Source organism: Equus quagga, chromosome 3 (genome assembly GCF_021613505.1).
Source record: "Equus quagga isolate Etosha38 chromosome 3, UCLA_HA_Equagga_1.0, whole genome shotgun sequence".
Taxonomy (NCBI): Eukaryota; Metazoa; Chordata; class Mammalia; order Perissodactyla; family Equidae; genus Equus; species Equus quagga.
The window spans coordinates 75,363,670-75,388,374 of record NC_060269.1 but is presented as its reverse complement, the minus strand read 5'-3'; the positions used below and the strand labels follow the sequence as shown (position 1 = coordinate 75,388,374).

The window sequence follows — 24,705 nt, the reverse complement described above, 5'->3', positions numbered from 1 at the left end:
AAAGCCTCATCTTATTCTATTCCAACAGACAATTCATGTATAAGAAGATAGTTACAGTACAAGATATACTTAAGTCATCATATCTTGCACTTTCATGAGATTTTTGCCTACCTGAAACTTTGCAATGTCTTTTAGAGAATAATGAAAACCTGCCTCAAAATGCCCATAATAGAAAAGTACAGATTGTAATTGGTTATTACTTCTGTCAATCACTTGGGATAAAAGAAGAGGGCAGGTTACCTCAAGGGACAGAGCCAATAATGTGGAGACCTTGACCCTGGATCAGTCTATTTATTAAATCCACCCCTTTTAAGATGGGGGAGAGTGGGGTGAGTTACAGAAAATCTCAGGCCTTTGAAACAAGTAAGGAGAGAGACTCAGGTAACTGGAGTTTGAGAATGCAGTGTGAGTAATTAATTAATTAATTGATTGATTATTAACACTAAGTAACAAATAAGTGGACTTTTCTGGAAATCTTTAGACTAATGTTTGTATCTTAAGGGTGTGAACCTTTTACTGCTTTAGTAAAAAACCTTATTAATTAAGTGGGCTCAGGAGAAGGGACTCTTTTCTTGATCTTTGGCCTTGACTATGCCCTGAAGTAGACTAAGAGAAGGAAATATAATCTTGTGTCATTGAATTGTGCCACTTGAAGGACACAATTCTAAGCATCAGAATCAAATATATTCTTTTGCAAATATTCTTGACTGTATGTTTTTCCTCCTGCCTGCATTAAAAAATTTTCAAAAGCAAAATAAAAAAATATGTTCTGTTGCATCTTCCTTCTAACCGTTTCTTGCCTCCATGATACTACTTGTCTGACACATTTAGAGTTTCTTCAGTGCCTATAGAAAAAGAGGCAGAATTTTTCCAGGATGTGGCTTCTATTTATGCTCCTAATTACTTGTCTGTATTAGCTCTCTGCTACCTTTAACTTTGTTCTTTTGAAGTTACTGTTTTTCATCTTTGGTTTATGTGCTAGGCATGGTGCTAAATGATTTGCAGGCTTTATTTTACTTAATCTCCTCACAGCGTTAATATTGTCATTTTAGAATTGAGAGGATAACTGATGAAACCTAGATTTAAGCTCCCGTCTGACTCCGAGTCACCGTTTGTTCCACTCCTGTGCACTGTCCCCACTGCATGCAGTTTGGAGAACAAGCAACAGCATGGAACTTTTAGTTTTCCATGTAATCCCTTTACCTCACCTACCCACAGCAGCAGGATGCCAAAAACAGCTCGCCCTGCAAACTGGATATCTGATTTCCAACAATAGCCAATGAGCTCTTGGAGGGAATTATTACTTATGACGTCTTTTTGTAACCCCTGTGCCTGAAATAATAGCTTGGACTAGCAGGAAGTAATAAAACTTTACTGATGATGATGATGATGAAGATAATAACTATTAGCATTTGGTATTAATAGGTGATTTCAATTTCTGTTCCCTTCCCACACACATTTCTTAAAGCTTCAGCCTTTGAAAGCGTCCTACACTTCTCTATCCTGACAGTTTGACTTTAATTCCACACTTCACACCCTGAGCCTCCACAGAGTGGGAAGCTCAGCTATCAGAACTTTAGAGTCACTGTTCTACTTTTGAAATAAAATACCAGTCCTAGGGTGTGGGCCAAAGCACAATAACAGGACGGAGCTGAGACTGAGCACATCTTTCTAGGATGCCAACGTGAAGTTGAATACTTTTCTGAACTATTATTCTTGGATAATAGAGGCATTGTTTAAAACCTGCCTCTTGTAGCACACATGCAACACACTGAGCTCAGCAGGTAAGTAGGCTTTGCTGCAAAGCCAGAGAAAATCTCATCTATAGAATGCTCCAAGCTTTTTGAGATAGTTAAATGGCCTTACAATGGGAACAGCAATATAGTGGCTGACAGTTTTTGTTTTAAATGCTTTCATTTGCTTTAGTTTTAGTTCCAAGCAAAACGCTGTAAATCCTACATGGTGCTTACATTTATAATTTAAATGCACACAGCATTATTATACTGCACTGCAACTCCAGCAGGAGAAGCCCTCTGTTAAATACTGCTAGCACACTAAAGAAGCTCTGTCTCTTATCAGAGCGCACGCACGTGCGCGCACACACACACACACACACAGAGGCTTGGTTTATATTTGTGAGCAAGGGGATGCATAGATATGACAAACATTTGATGCTAGAGAGGCCAACCAAGACCCAACCCTAAATGGGAGTGCACACGTAAGCTTTTATACCTTAAAACATTGCAAACAATATCTTGTTATAAGTGTGCTTAAATTGAGGTGACCCAGGCTTATGTTTAGTCCACAAAATAAACACGCTCTGGAAATCAAACAAATCCATATTTTAAAAAAAATGTTCTCTCAAATTACTCATCCTTATCGTCTGTCTCTTCGTGATCAAAACACTTCCCTAAACGCCAGCAATATTCAGAGCATCAAATCGAGGTGTGGCATGGGGCGTTGACTTATAAGCACAGAAGGCGTCGCTTTGGCCAGGCATTCATGCGCTGGGTGCTGGATACAGGAGCAATAGGAAGGTCTGGGAGGCCAGGAGGGCTGCGGTGGAGGGCGCTTGGCGGGGGAGTGGGCTCAGGGTGGCAGCTCTTGTTCAATGGTACTGAAGCATCTCAATATTTCAGCTGCTTACCAGACAAATGTTAACCTTGCTGAAAGCTCCTGTAGGTTAACAATAGGTGGCATTAGAATCGTGATGCTTAGAAATAGAGAAGGTTCTCATCCAGCAGTAGAATAGAAGGTTATAGAAATTCTCCCAGCTATTGGAAGGAATTTTGGCTTGCTAATTAATCTTCAATGTAAGGATGAATAGTTCTGACTCTGGTTGTCACTGGAAAAATTAAGGAGGGAAAAAACTATATTTCTTGTCTCCCCAGTACATCATAATCTCATTTAACTATGTCAACTCTGTAGGAAAGCATATTAATTTACTAGGGCTGCCGTAACAAAGTCCCACAGACTGAGTGGCTTAAACACAGAAATTTATTTCCTCACAGTCTGGAGGCAAGAAACTCAAGATTCAGGTGAGGGCAGGGCTGGTTTCCTTCAGAGCCCTTTCTTCTTTGGCTTGTAGTGGCTGTCTTCCCCTCGGGTATTCACATAGCCTTCCTTCTGTGTATGTGTGTGTGTCCTAACCTCCTCTTCTTCTAAGGGCACCAGTCAAATGGGACTGGGGCCCACTTTAATGACCTCGTCTAACCTTAATTACCACTTTGAAGACCCGATCCTCCAAAACAGTCCGATTCCCAGCCATTGGGGGTTAGGACTTCAACATAGGGGATTTTTTTGAGAGAGGGGATACAATTCAGCCCATAACAGAAAGTTAGTAATATAACCCCTCCCTTAAAAAATAGTCTATAAAAATGTTTTCTGAAAGTCAGTTTTATTATCATATGTATTACATATAAAATATGCCCATTTTAAGTATACGGCTTGAATTTTGGCAAATATGTACACGCATGTAAGCAACACCATGATCAAACTACAGAACATTTCTGTCATCCCCAAAGGTTCTCTTGTGCGTCTCTCCTGGCATTGCCCCTTCATCCCTGGCCCCAGACAGCCACTGGTCTGATTTCCTTTCTAGTATTTCACGTAAATGATGTCATAAAGTATGCACTCCACTATGTCTGGCTTCTTGTTCATAGTATATTGCATAATGTATCTGAGATTTATCCATTTTGTTGGTGTATCAGTAGCTTGTTCCATTTTATTGCTGAGTGGTGTTCCATTGTATGGCTATGACACACTTTGTTTATTTATTGTTTACAGATTTTGGCTATTATGAATAGAACTAACGAGAACATTTGGTTGTAGGTCTTTGTATATCCAGGACATATGTTTTCACTTCTCTTGGGTAAATACATAAACATGGAGATGCATCAGATGAGAAGTATGCATTTAACTTTTTAAACTCTTTTTCAAGAGGAATCTGCCATATTGTTTTCCAAATGGTTGTATGATTTTACATTCGCACTAGCAATGTATGAGAGTTCTAGTTCCTCCATATTACCACCAATTCTTGGCATTATTGACCTTTATAACTTTAGCCATTCCCGTGGATATGTAGTGGTATCTCACTGTAGTTTTGAATTTGCATTTTCCTAATGACTGAATAATACTGAATATCTTTTCATGTCCTTATTGGAAAATCATATATCTTCTTTTGTGATTGTCTTTTCAAATATTTTTCTTGCTTTTTAGTAGATTAAGTTATTTTTAAATTTTTTGAGTTCCTTAAGTTTCCTAGATACAAGCCATTTGTTAGATATATATAATGTAAATATTTCCTTTTATGCTTTGGCTTACATTTTCAGTATATTAGTGCCCATTTGAAGAGTAGAATTCTTTCTTTTGATAAAGTTCAACTTAACCATTTTGTCTTTGGTTTTGGCCTTTTGTGTCCTATTTAGGAAATCTTTACTGACTCTAAAGAAGGCAAATTTTATAAATCTGGATTTAATGTTTCGGTTTATGACACATTTTGATTTCTTTTTGTGTGTGGCATGAGGTAAGTGAGCTTCATTTTTTTTCTGCACGTGAGTATCTTATTGTTTCAGAGCATTTGTGGAGAAGACTGTCTTTTCCCCATTGAATTATTATGGCACCCTTGTCAAAAACCAGTTATATAGGAGAAAAGCGTACATTCATTTATTTCTGGAATCTCTATTTTGTTTCATTGATTAAATTCTATTCTCAGGTCAATACTACACTATCTTGATTACTGTAGCTTTATAGTATGTCTCTAAATCCAGTAGTGTGAGTTCTCCATCTTCATGGTTTTAAAAAATATGTTCTAGCTATTTTAAGCCCTTTTTATTTCCATAGTAACATTGGAATTATCTTATCAATTTCTACAAAGAGGATAACTGAATTTGGATACGAATTGCAATATATCTATAAATCAATTTAAGTAGAACTGACATCTTAATAATATTGAGTCTTTCAATCCATGATGTGGTGTTCCTTAATTTCTCTCAGAAATTTGACACTTTTAAGTATAAAAGGAGTGCATATATTTTGTAAAATTTTTCTCTAAGAATTTTATATTTATTGGCATTATTGTAAACGGTATTTTTTTCAAATTTCATTTTTTGTTACTAAATAAATCAGTTGACTCCGTATATTGATCTTGTGTTCTGCAGCTATAACAAATTCACTTACTAATTCTAGTAGCTATTTTGTATATTTTATTGGATTTATGCATGATTTTGTCATATTCCTTTTCAATCCATATATGTCTTTCATTTTTTTTCTTGCACTATTGCATTGGCCAGGACCTCGCCCCCAGAACAACGTTGACCAGAAGCAGTAAGAGTGAATATGTTTACTTCCTTTCTTAGAAAAAAAGCATATAATTCTTCACCATGTATGTAAGTGTTAGCTGTAGGTTTTTCATAAAAGCGCTTTGTCAGATTCAGGGAGTTCTTTTTAATCCTATTTTGATTGAGAGATTCTATCATAAATAAATATTGAATTTTGTCAAATGCTTTTTCTCTATCTATTGAGATAAGCATATAAGTTTTCTCCTTTATTCTGTTAATATATTGAGTTACAATGCCTGATTTTCAAATGTTAGACAACTTTGGACTCTTGAGATAAATCTCACTTATTTTTTTACATTGTTAAATTTTATTTGCTAATATTTAGCTAGTGGTTTTGCTATTTTGGTATTATGTTCATGAGAGCTATTAGCCTACAGGTTTTTATATTTTCTGTTTTTCTTTCTTGTAATATCTTTGGCTGGTTTTGTTATTAGGATAATACTAGACTCATGGAACTAGTTGTGAGGTGTCCATCCTCTTTGTCATTTCCAAGTCCATTTTTATTAGCTAACTTTTCTCGTGGTTATGTTTCATAATTTACCTCTTTGGGGACATGTATATAATTTTAGTTGCTGTGATGCTGAAAGCTATGCCAACGATATTTCAAATACCAGCAGGGTCACACATGGTGGACAAGTTTCAGTGGAGTTTCCAGACTAAGACAGATTAGGAAGAAGGGCCTGGCACCCACTCGTAAAAAAAATTGCTCATGAAAATCCTTCGAATAGCAGTGGAGCATTGTCTGATATTGCATTGGAAGTGAGAGGATGGCACAAAAAGATCAAGCAGGGTTCCACTCTACCGTAGACAGGGTTGCTAGGGGGCAATGGAACTAACAACAAATATGATTTTAGATTGGATGATGAATATTTGGAACTTTATGTTGTTGAGCTGTTTTTGCTGTATTTTGTTGTCTTTATAAAAGGTTGTCAGATTTGATTCTGGAAGGCCTTTAAATATTTTATGAATGAACAGCTTTATTCTTTCAAGACTGGCTTTTAAACTGTGTTAGAGCTTTTCTAGAGTTGTTATTAAGGGTATTTTAGCCCAACTACCCAAGTGTGATCTTCTGGGGTCCTTAATCAAGGCAATCAATGAAGATTTTCCAGTATCATTGGTCAGACCTTGAGTGTCTCTCTGCCCTGTATGATAGCCAAGAGTTCTCAGCATACAACTCCTTATTGCTTATCTACCTGGCTTCAGGAGCTTTACCCTAAGTGTGTGCATAGCTTAATATCCCATTATCAACAGATACAAAGTGACCCATATGCAGATTTTTTGAGGTCTTTCTGATCTAGAACTTGTCAAAGGGCATTCATACGGCTCATAATTTTGTTTCCCTCTTCTCATGGATCATAGTCCAGCTTTGCCTGTTATCCATTGTCTAAAACAGTTGTCCAGTTTTTAAATTGTTTATAGTGGGACAATAAATCTGGTCCCTGTTTTTAACTATGGCCAGGAGCATAATGCTTTTACCTCTTTCTATAGATAAGTATAGAGATTAGAAAGACTAGTATAGTGATGAAGAACAAGGATTTGAGATTTTGTTAGAAACCAAATTTTTGCTGTTTATTACTTGTACTACGTTGAGTAAGTTATTTAACTTTCTGTCTTGGTTTCTATATCTTTAAAATGGAGATGCTTATGATGATGATAATAATACTAAAAATAATATTAGAAATTTTCTCTTACTATTATTGTGATGATGAACTGAGATAATGAATGTGAAATTTTTATTTTTTAGCACTGTTCCTGGCACAGAGTGAGTGTTGAATACGGAGTTAGCTAATTAATAATATTGTCCATGATCACTTTGGCAGAATTCCAACTTCAAGTTCAGGAATGTAATATTGATGGACAAGATGGATGTTTTTTCATTATTTATCAAAGCCGTTTTGTTCTGTTTCTTTCCAGAACAGAAAACAGGTATGTTCAGGCCCTCAAGACAAATCCCCTTGAAGCAAAGACAAAGTATATTCATGTAATGGAACATGAGAAGTCTTCTTTGTGTTTGTGGGGAAATTTTAAAGGGAAGATCTGTGGATAATCCATCACAAATTCTCAGTTCAGAGTACCTATTATTTAATTACAATGATGGATATCTTTAATATTAGGCAAAAATTAAGTTTCATTGTCTTGAGACTATTGTCACTCAAAACATAACTTTTAAAGAACATATCCAGTTTTCTTTTTAGAACTTCATAAAATGTTGAATGGCCATAAATCAGGCTTAACAGAGAAAAATGTTAGGGAGAGCCTGCATGTTTGTTGTTGAAGGTTTGACGATGTTCTATGTTGATCCTTACAAACTTAAAGATGGCAGGTAGACAAGAAATAAGACACAGGTTTGTCAGATATGTAATGGAGTTTTTCAGCTCAGCAAGAAGAATTTAGAAGTCTTTCTCTGCGGGCTAATGCCTGCCAGTGTGTCAGCTGACAACAGCAGCGTATTCTCAGCTGACAATGAGCTCTTGTTAATGTCTTGACTATTGATAGACTTAAATTATAGCCATATTGTCATGCAGAACAAACACATATAAAAGTTTGCCTTTGATCTAAATACAGCCTTTCCTTTGCCACAGTGGCATTTGAACTGTATATCAGAGTAAAAAGCTTATAGTAAGTCAGGCATAAAAAGTAGATTATTTAAATCAGATCATTTAAAAACATCTAATTAATGATAATTTTTGCTTGAAAACAAAATATCCTATTTCAACGGAAGTTTAAGTTGATTTGTAAAAATGCAGACATTATCTCTGAGATGGATGCTACAAAATGCCATGCATATATCTGCAAATTCCTCAGTCCTCTATCACCTTGATTTTTTAAGGATTTAATGTTATACTTGTTAATTTAAAGCACATTCTTTATATACAATTCTTGAACTAGAGTGAATTTCGTTCTTTCATTGTCATTAAAGAGCTTTCCTCTCTCCTGATCCTTTTAAACTCTCTTCCAACAATGCTATGAAAGATCAAGAAAATAGTTTTCTAGAAACCAGAATAATACATCTCTTGTAATAATTTAAATTTCAGGAGAACTTGTTTCTTTGCAGTGCTTTCTGTATTACAAGGCATCTGCTGAGGAGCTCAGTAAAGCATCCTGGGGGGTTGGAATATTTTCCTTCTGAAGACAAATGCTCCATGAGGGGTGCAGTCCAGCCACTGTTGCACCCGGTTAAAGACTTCAATGTTAGAGTTAAGCAAGGGCGAAGCAGCCCTGAAGGGAAAGTATATGTATTGGAGATCCGTGCTCTTTTTTATTCTCTTTCTTTCCTTCTTTCCTCCTTCCTTCTTTTCTTCCTTTCTTCCTTCCTTCCGTTTTTCCTTCTTTTCTTTCTATTTCCCATATTCCTTCTCAAAGAAACAGAAAGAAATACAGATATGCTTGCCAGATGTCTTTGATTAGAATTAGTCCAGACATCAGGAAGCTAAAACCAAGATAATTTATTAATATAATCCCTAAAGCTGGAAGTTTTCAAATACATCGCAACAAAAAAAGGATTTAAAAGGCAATTTCAAATACACCATTCCATCTCCACTACACTGCCCTCGAACACTGAGATAATTTAGAATCAAGATAAGCTTAGGTAACCATAAAAGTTAAACAGCTGCCACTGGCAGCTTATTAGTCCCAAAACTTTCCATAGAACTTCAACCAACATGACACTTTGATCCCATGTGTCCAGGAAATCGTCAAAGTTCATCAGTTAGCTTTCAAGAGAAGAGTTTGCTTCTGATAGAGTGACACCTAGAGTCACATGATATTTTTAAGAAAATGATACACTGAAAAATAATATCACAATCGTGTATTTATGAAGTGTTGGCTTCTACAAAATGGAGATTTAAGAAAGACTGCTAGAACATCAAGAAAGTAGGAAGTTTCCACAGATGAAAGCTAGAACAAATCATTACATTTCTAAAAATATTAAACATGCACAGAAATATTATCAACCAAAAGAATTGTGAAAAATCTCTATCCTGTTCTCTTATTGAATGCAGTACAGAGTGTCACAAATGCCCTTACATCCTTGTCACACAGGTGAATTACAAATAGGAAGTGAATGGTAATGGTGAGTCGGTTCCCTTACCAGAGGCTGATACGTGAATCCGTCTCTTTCTCACCTACGACAGATCCCTTTCATTAGTGAGTTCTCATATTCTAATAATCAATCCAAAAATATTCATAATTACGGGAAGATAATACCATTGTCATTTTCACCATCACATTATGAAATTTTGTGTGTTGAGTCCAGTAACTATTTATTAAAAGTAACACATGGAAATATGAATAAAATATATTTATGTACAAAGTGGCATGGCATTTTTTCTACCTAATATTTAGTAATAGACTTGCAAATTTTCCCTGAATTAACATAGTGGAAAACAATAAATACAAACATTAGATAATATGAGAACATCAAGAAAGTAGGAAGTTTCCACGGATGAAAGCTTTTGGCTCTGGAAACCTGAGACGCAAGGGCAGGTCGTGTCATCTCCGAGCCCACCTGCCTGGGCTGTTAGGCTAACTGCTCATAAATGCCCCTCCTCAAATTCCCTCTCCTGGGAACACTCCTATAAGATGTAGTAATGTGCTTTTTCCTGTCTCAAAGGGCAAGAGAGGCCCAGGATTCTTTTTGATTCTCTCCAATTATTGCATTCATCTGGACATTCCTTTATTGAGACAGGTGACTGGTGCAGACTGGCAAGCAGGACTGGAAGTCAGCATTAATTCCAGAGAGCTTTCTCCTTTTCTACACCTGGAGCATAGAAGGTGAAAATTCAGTCTGTGGGGGGAAAAACATTCAGATTCCAAGAACGTGAAGAAGTAGAGATGCTGGGGAGACCGTTTCTTGGTAAGAAATGCCCATGACTAGCTGAATTTTTTCCCACCCAATACAGTCACTAGACTGTCTCATAAGCACTTCAAACTCCACGTGTCTGAAAGGAAGACCACTATATTGCCTCCTGAACCTGTGCCCTCTCACTCCAGGATCCCAGTCTCTGCTGTTACCTCCAGGATCCATCCAGGCGCCACGATAGAAGTGTGGGCAACATCTATAGTCCTAATTTTCCTCATTCCCAACTCCCACATTCAATAGATCACCACCTCTGGAGAATCCCTATCTTCCAGTTGCTTCTCTATTCTATTCTGCCTCTTCATCTCCATTCCTACAGTCCCTGCAGACCTGGTTAAAGCTCTTGTTCTTTTCCCCTTTCCCTAGGGAATACTGCAGTAGTCTCTGACTTCTCTGCTTCCAATCTTAACACCTCTTGAATGAGTTTTCACATTATATACTCAGTGATGTGTCTTAAGCACAAATATCATCATATTCTTCTTCTGATTAAAGCTCTTAGCTGTATATACCCTATCACAAAGGGGCACAGTTCGGGGTCTGTTGCTCAGGCTGATGGGGTGAGTAATTATGAAATTTATGGGCAACTTTCCTGCTTTGCCGCTGTGTACTCATCAGGGAGAAGAAGGAACAGGCATCTCACAGGAAGGAGAGCCAGTGCTTTGGTTTTTACTTCGAGATTTTCTTCTTTTCAGTGCATAAACAACTTTCTGTGTTGGTCCAAAAAGGAGCAGGAGATGGAGGCTTCTGTGCCTCAAGTGGAAAAGGGGCAGGAGCCCGCCCTGGCAGGGGTGAGATGTCATTGTGCAGCTGATTGCAGTGCTGGTGGTTTGCTCGAATCTGGGAGGAGGATGATACAGTGTGGGTGGAAGCGGGCAGTGGTACCAGGGATGGAGACCTGCCCTCTGCTCTTTCACAGCATGGTTGGAAGAGGCAGGGCCTTTGCTAGAGATGATTGCACTGTTGCCTTGTTTGGGGAAAGCCGCGCACTGGCTGCCATGGCCTTGGAGCAGTCTGAAGAGCAGAGAGTGGCCAGAGTCCATGTCAAGCATTAGTCTGTGGAGAAGACTGTAGAGCAGGATATCTCTGACGTCCTCATAGAGCATCTGCAGCCGACAGATGGTCCAGCACAAGCCAGGGCATGGCATAGCTCTAGAAGGAACACGATAATTATAGGAATGATTGTGCAACAGGCTCCTCTCTCAAATTTTGGACTAATTTCCTGGGTGAGTTTTATATCCAAGGTCAGAAGGACCTCCAAAATGAATAAATGATTTTCTTGATAGCATTAATGAAGGAGGAGAGCATCTGATATTATTCTACCTAGAAAAATAAAGTTAGCGTTTCAGTCTCACCTTGTGAAATCCTTTACAATCGACATCATGGAGAATGTGGGAAGCAAGACGTCTTATGGTCTGGTGCTCTCTGCTGCTTCAGCCTCATTTCCCAGCCCTCCTGGCATTGAACTATATCCTCTATACTACTGCTTCCCAAGCTATCTATGGTGAAGAACCAGGTTGTTTTTTCAAAATTTCAAATCAGCCACAAACTGATATTTTTAAAAAATAAATGACATCGATAGAATGTTTCAACAATATCAAACGGCTGTAACAATTTTTAAGTGCTTACACTCAGTTTCCATATGTAATCTCATTGTGGAACAATATCAACAGTTCACTGACCTAGCACCAGTGTGCACAGCATAGTGCTAAGGTAACCAACTGTTTATAATTTCTCTCATATACCATGCCATTTCATAATTCTTTTCATTTGTACATGCTATTCCCTATGCTTAGAAAACCCTTCCTCTCTTCACCTAGGCCACTTTTTTTCTTATTCTGTAGGTTTCAGCTCAAATGGCATCTTCTTTAAAAATTTGCTGTTAAACTTCAGGATACAGAGACAGTGTCAAGAAGGTGGCATAGGCAGACTCTGAACTAACGTCCTCCCATGGACACAAAAAATTTACAACTTCTCTCTGAACATTACCCCTGAGATAGAACTGGAAACTGGATAAAAGGAACCCCACAACAAGGGACAGTCTAGACTGAGGTGGAAGAGGCAGAAAATCCTTTCTGGAGAGAAAAGAACCACCTTTGAGTTGCAGTGCTCCACAGCCAGCTGGGAGCAATCCTAAGGTATGAAGCCTTCCCTGGAGGAGCAGGGGATCTGAGCAGGGGACTATTACCACAAAAAGCAAATTTTGGGCTCAGCACAACCAAGACAAGTGTCATAACATCAGGGTTTGCTGGCTATTAACTACAATGGGGAATACCCCCAGAAAAGCTATCAGACACAAGGGGGAAAAAAGCCTACTATTAAAGGGCCCATACATGAATTCACCATTTTAGAAAGCAACCTGAAATCACCAGAAAGGTACATAGCCATCTGGCAAAAATAGACTCACCCGATAGGCTCTGGGTGCATCTCGGTCAGAGAGGAGACATCTGCAGGGACTGAGACATTGGCATCAGCCATTATTTTGACCAAGTACAGGTGTGCTGACACAGACACTGGCAGAAACCATGGGAATTATTCCCCTGGCCTGTTAGCCCAGGCTTCTGCCCCACCCACTAGAGCACTGATTTAATTCAGCTCAGCCAGGGCAGGCAGCCCATTCTAGGAACTGGCCTCACCCAACAACAAACCCTCAGGCAACTTATCAGCCTGCATAGGCTGGATGCCTGGATCCTCTGCAGCTGGGCAAGTGTGTCCGTCTCTGTGTGATAAGGTGTGTGGGGCATTGGTGGAGCATGTAGGGCCTCTGTAATGGGGCAACTAGGTCTTCTTCAGTGGGCCAGGGCATGTGCATGGGACAGGACTGTGTTGATGGTATATGTGGCCCTGTGGGTGGTTGGGGCTTGTCAGCTGCAGCAGACTTGTGCTTCTCAAACAGCAACATAGGGGAACAGCACCACCTTCCAAAGCCTGAAACAATTGGGTGCTCCCACTCCTGGGTCCCACCCCACTTAGCTGCAATCCTGAGAGAGAGCTGACAACAGCTTTGCAGGCTGGAGGCCTACAGCAATTCCAAGTCCCTGAGCCTAGCAACCAGCCACACTGGGGGCCTCCTCACTTAACAGAAAAATCACAATCAGGAGTGTGATATTAGACCCTGGAGCCAGCAGTTCTGGGGTTTCCTATACCTGATAAAGTGACTGAAGGGTCCACAGCAGCCACATGCAGCTGAGCATTACAACCAGTCAGTCGGGGACAGCCTAGCCTCCCTGTGCACCTGCAGTAAGAGCAATCTGGCCATAACAGAAGGACACAAGTAGCCAACACAGGGGACACTCCTGGAACATTTGGAACTGGTGATGAAAGAGAAGCACATTGTTGGGCTTCATAAGACACCTCTTACATAAGGCCACTTCTCCAAGATCAGGAGATGTAGCTCACCTAACTAATACATAGATATAAACACAGAGCAAGAGGCAAAATGAGGAGACAAAGGCATATGTTCCAAATAAGGGAACAGGCAAGTCTTCAGAAAAAGAACTAAATGAAACAGAGATAAACAATCTATCTGATAAAGAGTACAAACTAATAGTCATAAGAATACCCACTGATCTCAGGAGAAAAATGGATGAATTCATTGAGAACTTCAACAAAGGATTGGAAAATATAAAAAAGAACCAATCAGACATGAAGAATACAATACTGGAGATGAAAAATTCACTAGAGGCAATCAATAGTGGATTAGATGATACAGAACAAGGGACCAGTGAACTAGATGAAAGGCTAGAGGAAATCACCCAAGCTGAATAGATAAAAGAAAAAAGAATTAAAAAGAATGAGGACAGTCTAAGGGACCTCTAGGACAACATCAGGTGCCTAACATCCATATTATGGGTGTCCCAGAAGGAGAAGAGAGAGACAAAGGGGCAGAGAATCTATATGAAGAAATATTAGCTGTAAACTTTCCTAACCCAAGGAAGAAAACAGACATCCAGATACAGGAAGCACAGAGAGCACCAAACAAGATGAACCCAAAGAGGCCCACACCAAGACACATTACAATTAAAGTGTCAAGAATTAAACATAAAGAGAGAATCCTGAAAGCTGCAAGAGAAAGACAACAAGTTACTTAAAAAGGAAACCTCACAAGGCTATAAGTTGACTTCTCAACAGAAACCGTGCAGGCTAGAAGGGAGTGGCATGATGTATTTAAAGTGCTGAGAGGAAAAAACCTAAAACCAAGAATGTTCCACCAATCAAGGTATCATTCAGAATGGAAAGAGAGATAAAGAGTTTCCCAGAGAAACAAAAATTGAAGGAGTTTATCACTGGGGCTGGCCCGGTGGCACAGCAGTTAAGTTCACACATTCCGCTTCTCGGTAGCCCAGGGTTCACCCGTTTGGATCCGACGTGTGGATATGGCACCACTTGGTGAAAGCCATGCTGTGGTAGGCATCCCACGTATGAAGTAGAGGAAGATGGGCATGGATGTTAGCTCAGGACCGGTCTTCCTCAGCAAAAAAGAGGAGATTGGGCAGTAGTTAGCTCAGGGCTAATCTTCCAAAAAAAAAAAAAAAGGAGTTTATCACCAATAAACAAACCTTACAATAAATGCTAAAGGGACTTATTTAAATGGAAAAGAAAAGACTATAAATAGGAATAAGTAAATTATTTCTAAAAACCCAAAACAACATAATCATGGGTAAAGGTAAATATACAGTAAAGGTAGCAGATCAATTCCCTATGAAGATAACATGAAGGTCAAAAGACAAAAGTATTAAAATTATCTATTTACATGATGAGAGGGTAATGGATATACACTCACAAAAAAAAAGGTTAGATTTGATATTAGAAAACATAAAATGTCGAAAGAGTGGAGTGAAAGAGCAGAGCTTTTAACAAGAGGTCAAACTAAAGAGACAATTGGAGCCAGCCCGGTGGCATAGCGGTTAAGTTCACACGTTCCACTTCAGCAGCCTGTGGTTTGCTGGTTCGGATCCCAGGTGCAGACATGGCACCACTTGGCAAACCAAGCTGTGGTAGGCATCCCACATATAAAGTAGAGGAAGATGCGCATGGATGTTAGCTCAGGGCCAGTCTTCCTCAGCAAAAAGTGGATGATTGGCAGCAGATGTTAGCTCAGGGCTAATCTTCCTCAAAAAAATAAATAAAAATAAAAAAAGAAAGAGACCATCAACTTAATATAAATTGCTATATGTGAAAGTTATTATATATGAACCTCATGATAATTGCAAACTAGAAATCTATAATAAATACCCAAAAAAATAAGAGAAGGGAACCCAAACATAATACTAAAGAAAGCCATCAAACCACAAAGGAAGAGAGCAAGAGAAGAAGAAAGGAACAGAGAAGAACTACTAAAACATCCAGAAAAAAAGTAACAAAATGGAAATAAGTACATATTTATCAATAGCCACTTTAAATGTCAAAGGACTAAATGCTCCAATCAAAAGACATAGGGTGGCTGACTGGATAAAAAAGCAAGACCCAAATATATGCTGCATATAAGAGACACACTTCATACCTAAAGACACTCACAAACTGAAAGTGAAAGGATGGAAAAGATACTCCATGCACATGGCAAAGAAAATAAAGCTGGGGTAGCAATACTCGTATCAGACAAAATAGACTTTAAAACAAACACTGTAACAAGAAACAAAGAAGGGCACTACATAATGATAAAGGGAACAATCCAACAAGAGGATAAGACACTTATAAATATCTATGCACCCAACATAGGAGCACTTAAATATATAAGGCAATTATTAATAGATATAAAAGGAGGAATAGACAGTAACACAATAATAGTATGGGACTTTAACCCTTCACTTACAACAATGGATAGATCATCTAAACAGAATATCAGTAAGGAAACATTGGCCTTAAATGACACAGTAGACCAGATGGACTCAGTAGATATATAGAGAACATGCCATCCAAAACCCACAGAATACACATTGTTTTCAAATGCACATGGAACATTCTCCTGACTAGATCACATATTAGGCCACAAAATAAGTCTCAATAAATTTAAGAAGACTGAAATAATATCAAGCATCGTTTCTGACTGCAACAGTATGAAACTGGAAATCACCTAAGGAAAACTATCAGAAAAGCTACAAATATGTGAGGATTAAACAACATGCTACTGAACAGTAGGTTCAATGGATAAATCAAAGGAGAAATTAAAAATTACCTGGAGAAAAATGAAAATAAAAATTCGACATGGCAAAATTTATGGGCTACAGCAAAAGCAGTTGACAGTAATAAAGGCTTACCTCAACAAACAAGAAAAGTATCAAATAAACAATCTAACAGTGCACCTAGAGTCACTGGAAATAGAAAAAACAAAGCCCAAAATTGGTAGAAGGAAGGAAATAATAAAATTGGCAAACCCTCAGCTGGACACACCAAGAAGAAAAGAGAGAAGGCTCAAATAAATAAAATCAGAGATGAAAGAGGAAAATTACAACAGACACCTCAGAAATACAACAGATTATAAGGGAATACTACAAAAAGCTATATGCCAACAAACTGGATAATCTAGAAGAAATGGATAAATTCTTAGAATCATAGAACCTTCAAAAACTCAATCAAAAAGAAATAGAGAATCTGAATAGACCAATCACCAGTAAGGAGATCAAAACAGTAATCAAAAACCTCTCAAAAAATGAAAGTGCAGGACCAGACAGCTTCCTTGGGGAAATTCTACCAAACATTCAAAGAAGACTTAATACCTATCCTTCTCAAACTCTTCCAAAAGATTGAAGAGGAAGGGAAGCTCCCTAACTCATTCTATGAAGCCAACTTTACCCTGATACCAAAAGCAGACAAGGACAACACAAAAAAAGAAAATTACAGGCCCATATCACTCATGAACATCAATACAAAAATCCTCAACAAAATACTGGCAAATCGAATATGACAATACATTAAAAATATCACACACTATGATCAAGTGGGACTTATTCCAGGGATGCATGGATGGCTCAGTATCTGCAAGTCAATCAACACAGTACACCACATTAACAAAATGAAGAATAAAAATTTCATGGTCATCTTAATAGTTGCAGAGAAAGCATTTGACAAGATACAGCACCCATTTATGATAAAAACTCTGAATAAAGTACATATAAAAGGAAAGTACCTCACCATAATAAAGGCCATATATGACAAGACCACAGCTAATATCATTCTCAATGGAGAAAACCTGAAAGCTATCCTTTTAAGAACAGGAACCAGACATGGATGCCCACTTTCACCACTCTTATTTAACATAGTATTGGAAGTCCTAGCCAGAGCAATCAGGCAAGAAAAAGAAATAAAAGGGATCCAAATTGGAAAGGAAGAAGTGAAACTGTCACTATTTGCAGATGACATGATTTTATATATAGAAAATCCTAAAAAATCTACCAAAAAACTTTTATAAATAATAAATGAATATGGTTAAGTTGCAGGATACAAAATTGACATACAAAAAATCAGTTGTGTTTCTATACAATAACAATGAAGAGCAGGAAGAGAAATTAAGAATACAATCTTATTCACAATAACAATAAAAATAATAAAATACCTAGGAATAAACAACCAAAGAGGTGAAAGATCTGTACACTGAAAACTATAAAACCTTGCTGAAAGAAATTGAAGAAAACACAAATTGAAAGATATTCCATGCTTTTGGATTGGAAGAATTAACATAGTTAAAATGCCCATACTTCCTAAAGCAATCTACAGATTCAGTGCAATCCCTATCAAAGTTCCAACAACATTTTTCACAGAAATAGAGCAAAGAATGATAAAATTTATAGGGAACAACAAAAGACCCCGAATAGCCAAAGGAACCTTGAGAAAAAAGAACAAAGCTGAAGGTATCACATTTCCTGATTTCAAAATATGCTACAAAGCTATCATAACTAAAACAGTGTGGTACCAGCAGAAAAACAGGCACACAGATCAATAGAACAGAATTGAAAGTCCAGAAATAAACCCATACATCTATGAACAGCTGATTTTCCACAAGGGAGCCAAGAACATACAATGGAGTAAGGAAAGTCTCTTCAATAAATTGTGTTGGGAAAACTGGACAGCCACGTGCAAAAGAATTCAAGTAGATCATTATCTTACACCATAGAGTAAAATTAACTTAAAATGGATACTAAAGACTTGAATGTAAGACCTGAAACCATGAAACTTCTAGAAGAAAACATAGGCAGTATGTTCTTTGACACCAGTCTTAGCAGCATATTTTCAAGTACTATGTCTGACCGGGCAAGGGAAACAATAGAAAAAATAAACAAATGGGACTACATCAAACTAAAAAGTTTCTGCACAGCAAAGGGAATCATCAACAGAATGAAAAAGACAATTTAACAATTGGGAGAACATATCTGCAAACAATATGTCTGATAAGGGGTTAATATCCAAAATATATAAAGAACTCATATATCTCAACAACCAAAAAAACTAACAGCCCAGTTAAAAAACGGGCAAAAGATCTGAACAGACATTTCTCCAATGAAGATATACAGATGGCCAACAGGCACATGAAAAGATATTCAATATCACTATCAGGGCAATGCAAATCAAAGCTACAATGAGATATCACTTCACTCCAGTCAGAATGGCTATAATTAACAAGACAGGAAACAAGTTTTGGAGAGGATGTGGAGAGAAGGGAACCCTCATACACTGCTGGTGGGAGTGCAAACTTGTGCAGTCACTATGAAAAACACTATGGAGATTCCTCAAAAAATTAAGAATAGATCTACTGTATCATCCAACTATTCCACTGCTGGGTATTTATCCAAAGAACATGAAAGCACTAATGTGTAAAGATATATGCATCCTTACGTTCACGGCAGCATTATTCACAATAGCCAAGACTTGGAAGCAACCTAGATGCCCATCAAGGGAAGTATGGATAAAGATGATGTGGTATATATACACAATGGAGTACTACTCAGCCATAAAACATGATGAAATCTGGTCATTTGTGACAACATGGATGGACCATGAGGATGTTATACTAAGCGAAATAATTCAGACAGAGAAAGTCAAACACCATATGATCTCACTCACAAATAGAAGAGATAAAACAGTAACAAACACATTGAGACAGAGATTGGATTGGTGGTTACCAGAGGGGAGGGAGGTAGAGAGGAGAGTGAAAGGGGTGATTAAACACATGTGGATGGATTGAAATTAGCCTTTGGTTGATTAACATGATGTAATTTACACAGAAATTGAGATATAATGATGTACACCTGAAATTTATATAATGTTATAAACCAATGTTACTGCAATAAAAAAATAAAATGAAATGAAAAAATAAACTTCAGGATACCACGTCTGTATTTACAGACCACTATCTATTATTTACTACATTTTATTAAAGCTCTTCCTTATGTGCATTTCTCTCCATTTCTATAAGCTCTCTGAGTACAGGAACCATGTCATATCCCTTTTTATACCTAGCCTAGTACTTGGCCCTGAGGAGTAAGGTTTCTGTCACTTTTTGTTCAACAGAACCATACTTCTCTGTAGGTGAGTTTCCAAGTGAAGTCAAGATTTTGCAGCTTAGATCAACTAGATAAAAACTGGATTTGTGTGAATAGGATAACGCTCATGATTAATATTTTATTATCCATTTTTTCAAAGATCCTCAACCTCTATAGGAACAAACAAGAGTTTTCATCAGAGTGCATTGCACATTGATAATCTTTCTCAAGAAGTGGATCTTGCTTCATTAATGATTTTTTTCATTAGTTGATAGTTTCAATTTGGATGTCGCTACCAGTATTAGTATTTGCTTTCTTTACAACATTATAATGTCTCTAAAATTCAGTATGTTGGCTTCAATAACGATAGTCAGGACTTTATGGTCACTGAATATCTCACAACCTTAAAATTTTATTTATTTGTAATTCTTACAAAGAATAAATGATCACTTTTATAAGAAAGATCATGATATATTCTTTAACAATATTGACAACACTTTATAAACAAACACAATGGTTTTAGGGCAAAAGATCATTCTGTCCTGGTTTCCACTGGATGTAAAATCCAGTGCAAAGCATTATTAAGAAATTTTTTTCAGGACCATAGCCTAGGATCAGAAAATAAATCTCCTTTACCCATCATGCTTTCTTTTCAGCCTCTATTATTTCATTTAAAAATGTAAAAGAAAAATTGAAAACCATGTTAATCTCTTCAGGAAATTCATAAAGATGCTTTTAGATTATCAAGCTACCACTTAGAAAATTACAGAAGTGCAGTGAATTGTATCTGGGAGGAACAATAGAAATGGCTAACAGTTCACACTGCTGAGGGTCTGTAGGATGAGATATTCAAATAAGCTACTGGGACTTTCCAGCCCCTTGGATATTCATTGGTCTGAAACTCCCTTCACTTCTTGAACTGTCAGGCAGCTTGGAACAGAAGGCAAGGAGACCCCCGGTGAGGGAGCAAGAGGGCTGCAGTGGCTCCCCTCCCTTACCACAGCACGGGAGTGGCTGCAGAGCAATAAACGGCTTTCCATTCACTTCTAAAATGCTTCTTTTTTTCCCCATTTGACATAAATCTTGGAAATGTTTGCATGTAATTTAAAAATTGCCTTGAGCATTACTTTTGCTAGTTGTATAATGTCATTGATAGGATGAAGCATAATTTATTTTAAATTTCCACACTATTAGACATGTAAGCTGTTTCTAAATATTTGCTACCATTCTTTCCATATTAATCTTTAACCACATTTCAAATAATATCCCAATGAAAATTTCCTAAAAGTGAAATTACGAGGTGACAAATGTGAAAATTTTAAGTCTCTTAGTGAATACTGCCAAACTGTTCTTCAGAAAGATTAATTCAATTTATACTTTCAAATGCAGCATATGAAACTGTTTGCTTCCCCAGGATGAGTTTTGAAAAGTTTTTAAAAACAGCTCAAGAAAATTGATGGGTTATTTTTGGGAGACCTTAATTCACATTTTCGATTACTAGTAGTATAGAAACTCCTTTATAATTTTGTATCACCATTTCTATATCCTTTCTATGTACTGCCTATTCACGCCTTTGCTTATTTTTCTATTATTTCTCAATTTGTATAAATGTCTTTGTATATTTAGGATATTAATGAATGGTCTCATATTTATGACAAATATTTTCCCAATTTATTTTCTCTCATAATTTTCTTTATAATAATATTTTTATGTTTGGAAGTTTCAAGTCATGATGCAGTAGAATTCCTACCTTTTCCATTGAATTTCCTTATATTGTTCTGTGTTTTGAAAATTCTTACTGAGACACTGAGTATAACATACCTAATTTTCCTTTTGCTGTCTCTTTCTTTTTTTGCATTTGGTTCTCTATACATCTTTTCCCTATATAGATATTATCAGCTAACGCCCCCACCTTCACACTCATTATTGACCAATTTGTTTACACCATTTATTGGCATCAGTAAGAAAGGAATGTGCTTTGTCTGCTCCACATTTTTGTCTTTGCAGAAGTTCTCTGTAACAACAAATCACTTCTTTTAGCTATGTCATTCTTGTCATAAGAGAATTAGTCTCAGAAGAAGACAGTGGAGGAGCACAGTTGCATTGTGAATGAGCACTGAATATGTATAGCTATGCACAGAGCTAATACAGCTCCCTTCTTTGAGTCCGGTGGCCTTCAACACCTATCATAAGTTAGTTTAGCAAAAATCGCTATTCTGAGGGTGGTACCAGCCAATAACCAGGACCAAAGCGAATTACACAGGGAAAATTTAAGATAAATTAATGGTTTTCTTATTCTAAAGAAATTTTGGTCCCTAAATGTGGCAACAAATCTACAATGAAAGGATAATATTTTTTTGAACTCCTATCAACTTTCTTCTTGTTGATACAAAAGTCATAGAGATTTTAGAAGTAGTTTGAATTGATGTGTCAGCATAAACTATGTCCATATAGTTTTTAAATTTTTTCTCTAAGTGTTTTCTTATTTCTTGTACATGATTTTATGTTCCCTCTAGACAAAACTATTCAGAAGAGCAGGGATCATAGATGATAAATATTTTGGAATTCCTGTCTACTCTGCCAAATCACATTAAATATAATACTCTGCACAAAATAGATGATCAATATATGAAGCAGCAAGCATTAAGTAGATCTAGAATTCTATTTTGAGGTGAAACTTTTTTAACATGAATGAATATTTCTATATTAGTGCTTGCTGTTCCATACAGATCCAAAGACTTCTCAATTTCTTTTCCCAAATCTTCTAGGCCTGATGAATATATTCTTATTTTGAATCTCTAAGTTGATAATTGATTTCTAGTTGACAACTTAGAAAGTAATTACTCACTGGTTATGACATTCAGAGTGCAATGATTGCTAAGAGAAATAGATTGAAAAAAGTAAGGCAAGTAAACAGTAGAATTGATAGATGTCAAACTCATTTCTCCCCAGTACTTTCTAATATTTACTCTTCAGAACATCACTACATAATTCCAAAATGACACAGAAGAGCATCAAAAGTTATTTACCTCTGAAAACCAAAAGACATGAAATCAGAGATTAGGAGGAATTTTATAGTACAAAAATGGAAAGGAATGGAAGTTGGACAATAATGTCTCTTATTGAGCTTGTTTGGGTCAGCACCATTCCTTGTCTTCTATATAACTTTTCTTTCTTTTTCTTTCCAACTGAACAGAAGACTTTGTCTTCCTCCAAATTGGACAATTAGCCACTGAGGTGTGAACATTTTGATAATCTAGAAAGCATCCTTTTACCAGCCACAAGGTTGTGAAGAAACCATAGCTGGTACAGAAGGAAGCTTTCCACATACTAGCTAGGGCTGGACCACCTGTCTCCATGCTCAGCTTCTCAAACTCTGGGACCTGAAAGTGTCCATTGCGAAAGGATAGGCAAACTCTCAGATTCCTCTCATCCTAATCCACTCCTTGCTGGCTAGAAGGGGATGGAATTCTGATGCTGATGCATTCATCTGGATGGCACTCCTCTGTCTCCACCTCCTGCTACTGGCCAGAGAAGCATGACAGGCATGATTTACTCAACAAGCACTTTGCTGAGTGACTGTAAAAGCACCATATTAGTGGCTGGGCAGTAGACGTAGGTAGTGGACACAACAGTGACATTACTTGCCCTGAATGCTTCCCAGAGTGACTGCTGCTGTGGTTGGGCCAATTCTGGGCATATACACATTTATTTGTTCTTTTGCTGTTTTACTCTTAGTTGTCAAAGAGTAGATTCTTCTGTAGATCCTAAAAAGCATCAAACACTAATTATGATGGCACTTAATCAATACTTCCTATGACAACTAGATTAAAATCAAGGAAAATGTCCTTAATCCCAGGAAAAGAAAAGACAATCCCACACTAAGCTGAAAGAGTTAATTCCAGTAGGCCTGAATTTGGCCTGGGCCATTTCACTGACATAGGAAATGCACCTGTGTTGCATTGACGCTTGTCAAAGCATGGAACATGATGAAAGCAGTGCTGCTTATAACCATAGTTTTAAGAGGTTCCCATTATTTATTGACTAACAGTTATGGTGATAAGATTGATCATTTGCATCTGGTCTGATTGAGACAGTGGGAGGGCTCTGTCACTCGGTTGGCTGTATAGAGAGAGTGCCCACGTGATTGGACGGTGTATGAAAGCCCAGCTGAGACGACATTTTGGGTCAACTTGTTTGAGGTGCTTTGTGCACACATTTGTGGTTCCTGGAGCCAGAGACAGTGCATGCTGGTGCATACGTCTGTGTCAGGACAAGCGGACCTCCCGTCTGGCTTCTCTGGACTCCTTGCCCTGGGCCAGCCTTTGGCTGTTATGCACATCCTCGCTTGAATGCGGCTGTCAGACTGTAACCTCTCCCTGCCGTGAACTGCACATGCGCAAGCACTGTCATTTTGGGTCCTGTGAGCCTTCGTTAGGGACAGAGCGCTGTCTAACTGCCGCTGTTAGTGCGTGGACACTGACCCAGGCAAAGGAAACATTACTGACAGGCAGAAAAAGGAAACTGTGTCATTTCTGAGGGAGGCAGAGCAACTGGAAGAATCTTCTACAAACCCCAAGACACTCATCTCTCTGGCAACCCTTAGAGTTTGTTTATAGGAAAATAGACGATGATGGTTTCACTGACACAAACCATTAACTTTTCAGCTTATAGAAGTCTTTCAAAATAATCTGAGCTGCAGAAGGCTAATAAAACAGATACTAATGAGTATCCCAGTGAATGAAATTAGGAAACTTACATATTTCTTGCCCAGGTGTGGGGAGGATTCATCAAGCTGTCAGTTCTTGGTTTTGCCTTGTGCACAGTGCTCACCTGAAAACAAGATACATTTTGATCTACAAGCTCACAGAGTGAATAGGCTGAATAAAGTTTCTTGGGCTGTTTCTTGTTTTTCAAGGAAAGTCCAATTTCCCTGCAAGAATGTCACCAGAGCCATAATTTGCCTCTTGGTATTGCCTGGAAATTGTTCACCAAGATTTATGAGCATTTTTTGGCCATAGTCTGTTTTCACCCT

The 24,705-nt window shown here is 37.7% G+C and overlaps 1 protein-coding gene across 3 annotated transcripts in view; it reads right to left on the bottom strand.

Annotated features, from left to right (window-relative positions):
* The window catches only part of EMCN (endomucin), a 119,337-nt gene that overhangs the window by 11,239 nt on the left and 83,393 nt on the right, over window positions 1-24,705 (bottom strand). For 2 of the 3 annotated variants that reach the window (XM_046656384.1, XM_046656386.1), the window contains 2 exons: window positions 24,430-24,503; window positions 9,621-11,346 (listed from right to left, as the gene is read on the bottom strand). In XM_046656384.1, coding sequence (XP_046512340.1) covers window positions 24,469-24,503 — 35 coding nt within the window. In that variant the 3' untranslated portion in view covers window positions 9,621-11,346; window positions 24,430-24,468. Of the gene's footprint in view, window positions 1-9,620; window positions 11,347-24,429; window positions 24,504-24,705 lie in introns of those variants that run through there. The other variant, XM_046656385.1, reaches the window with a different exon arrangement.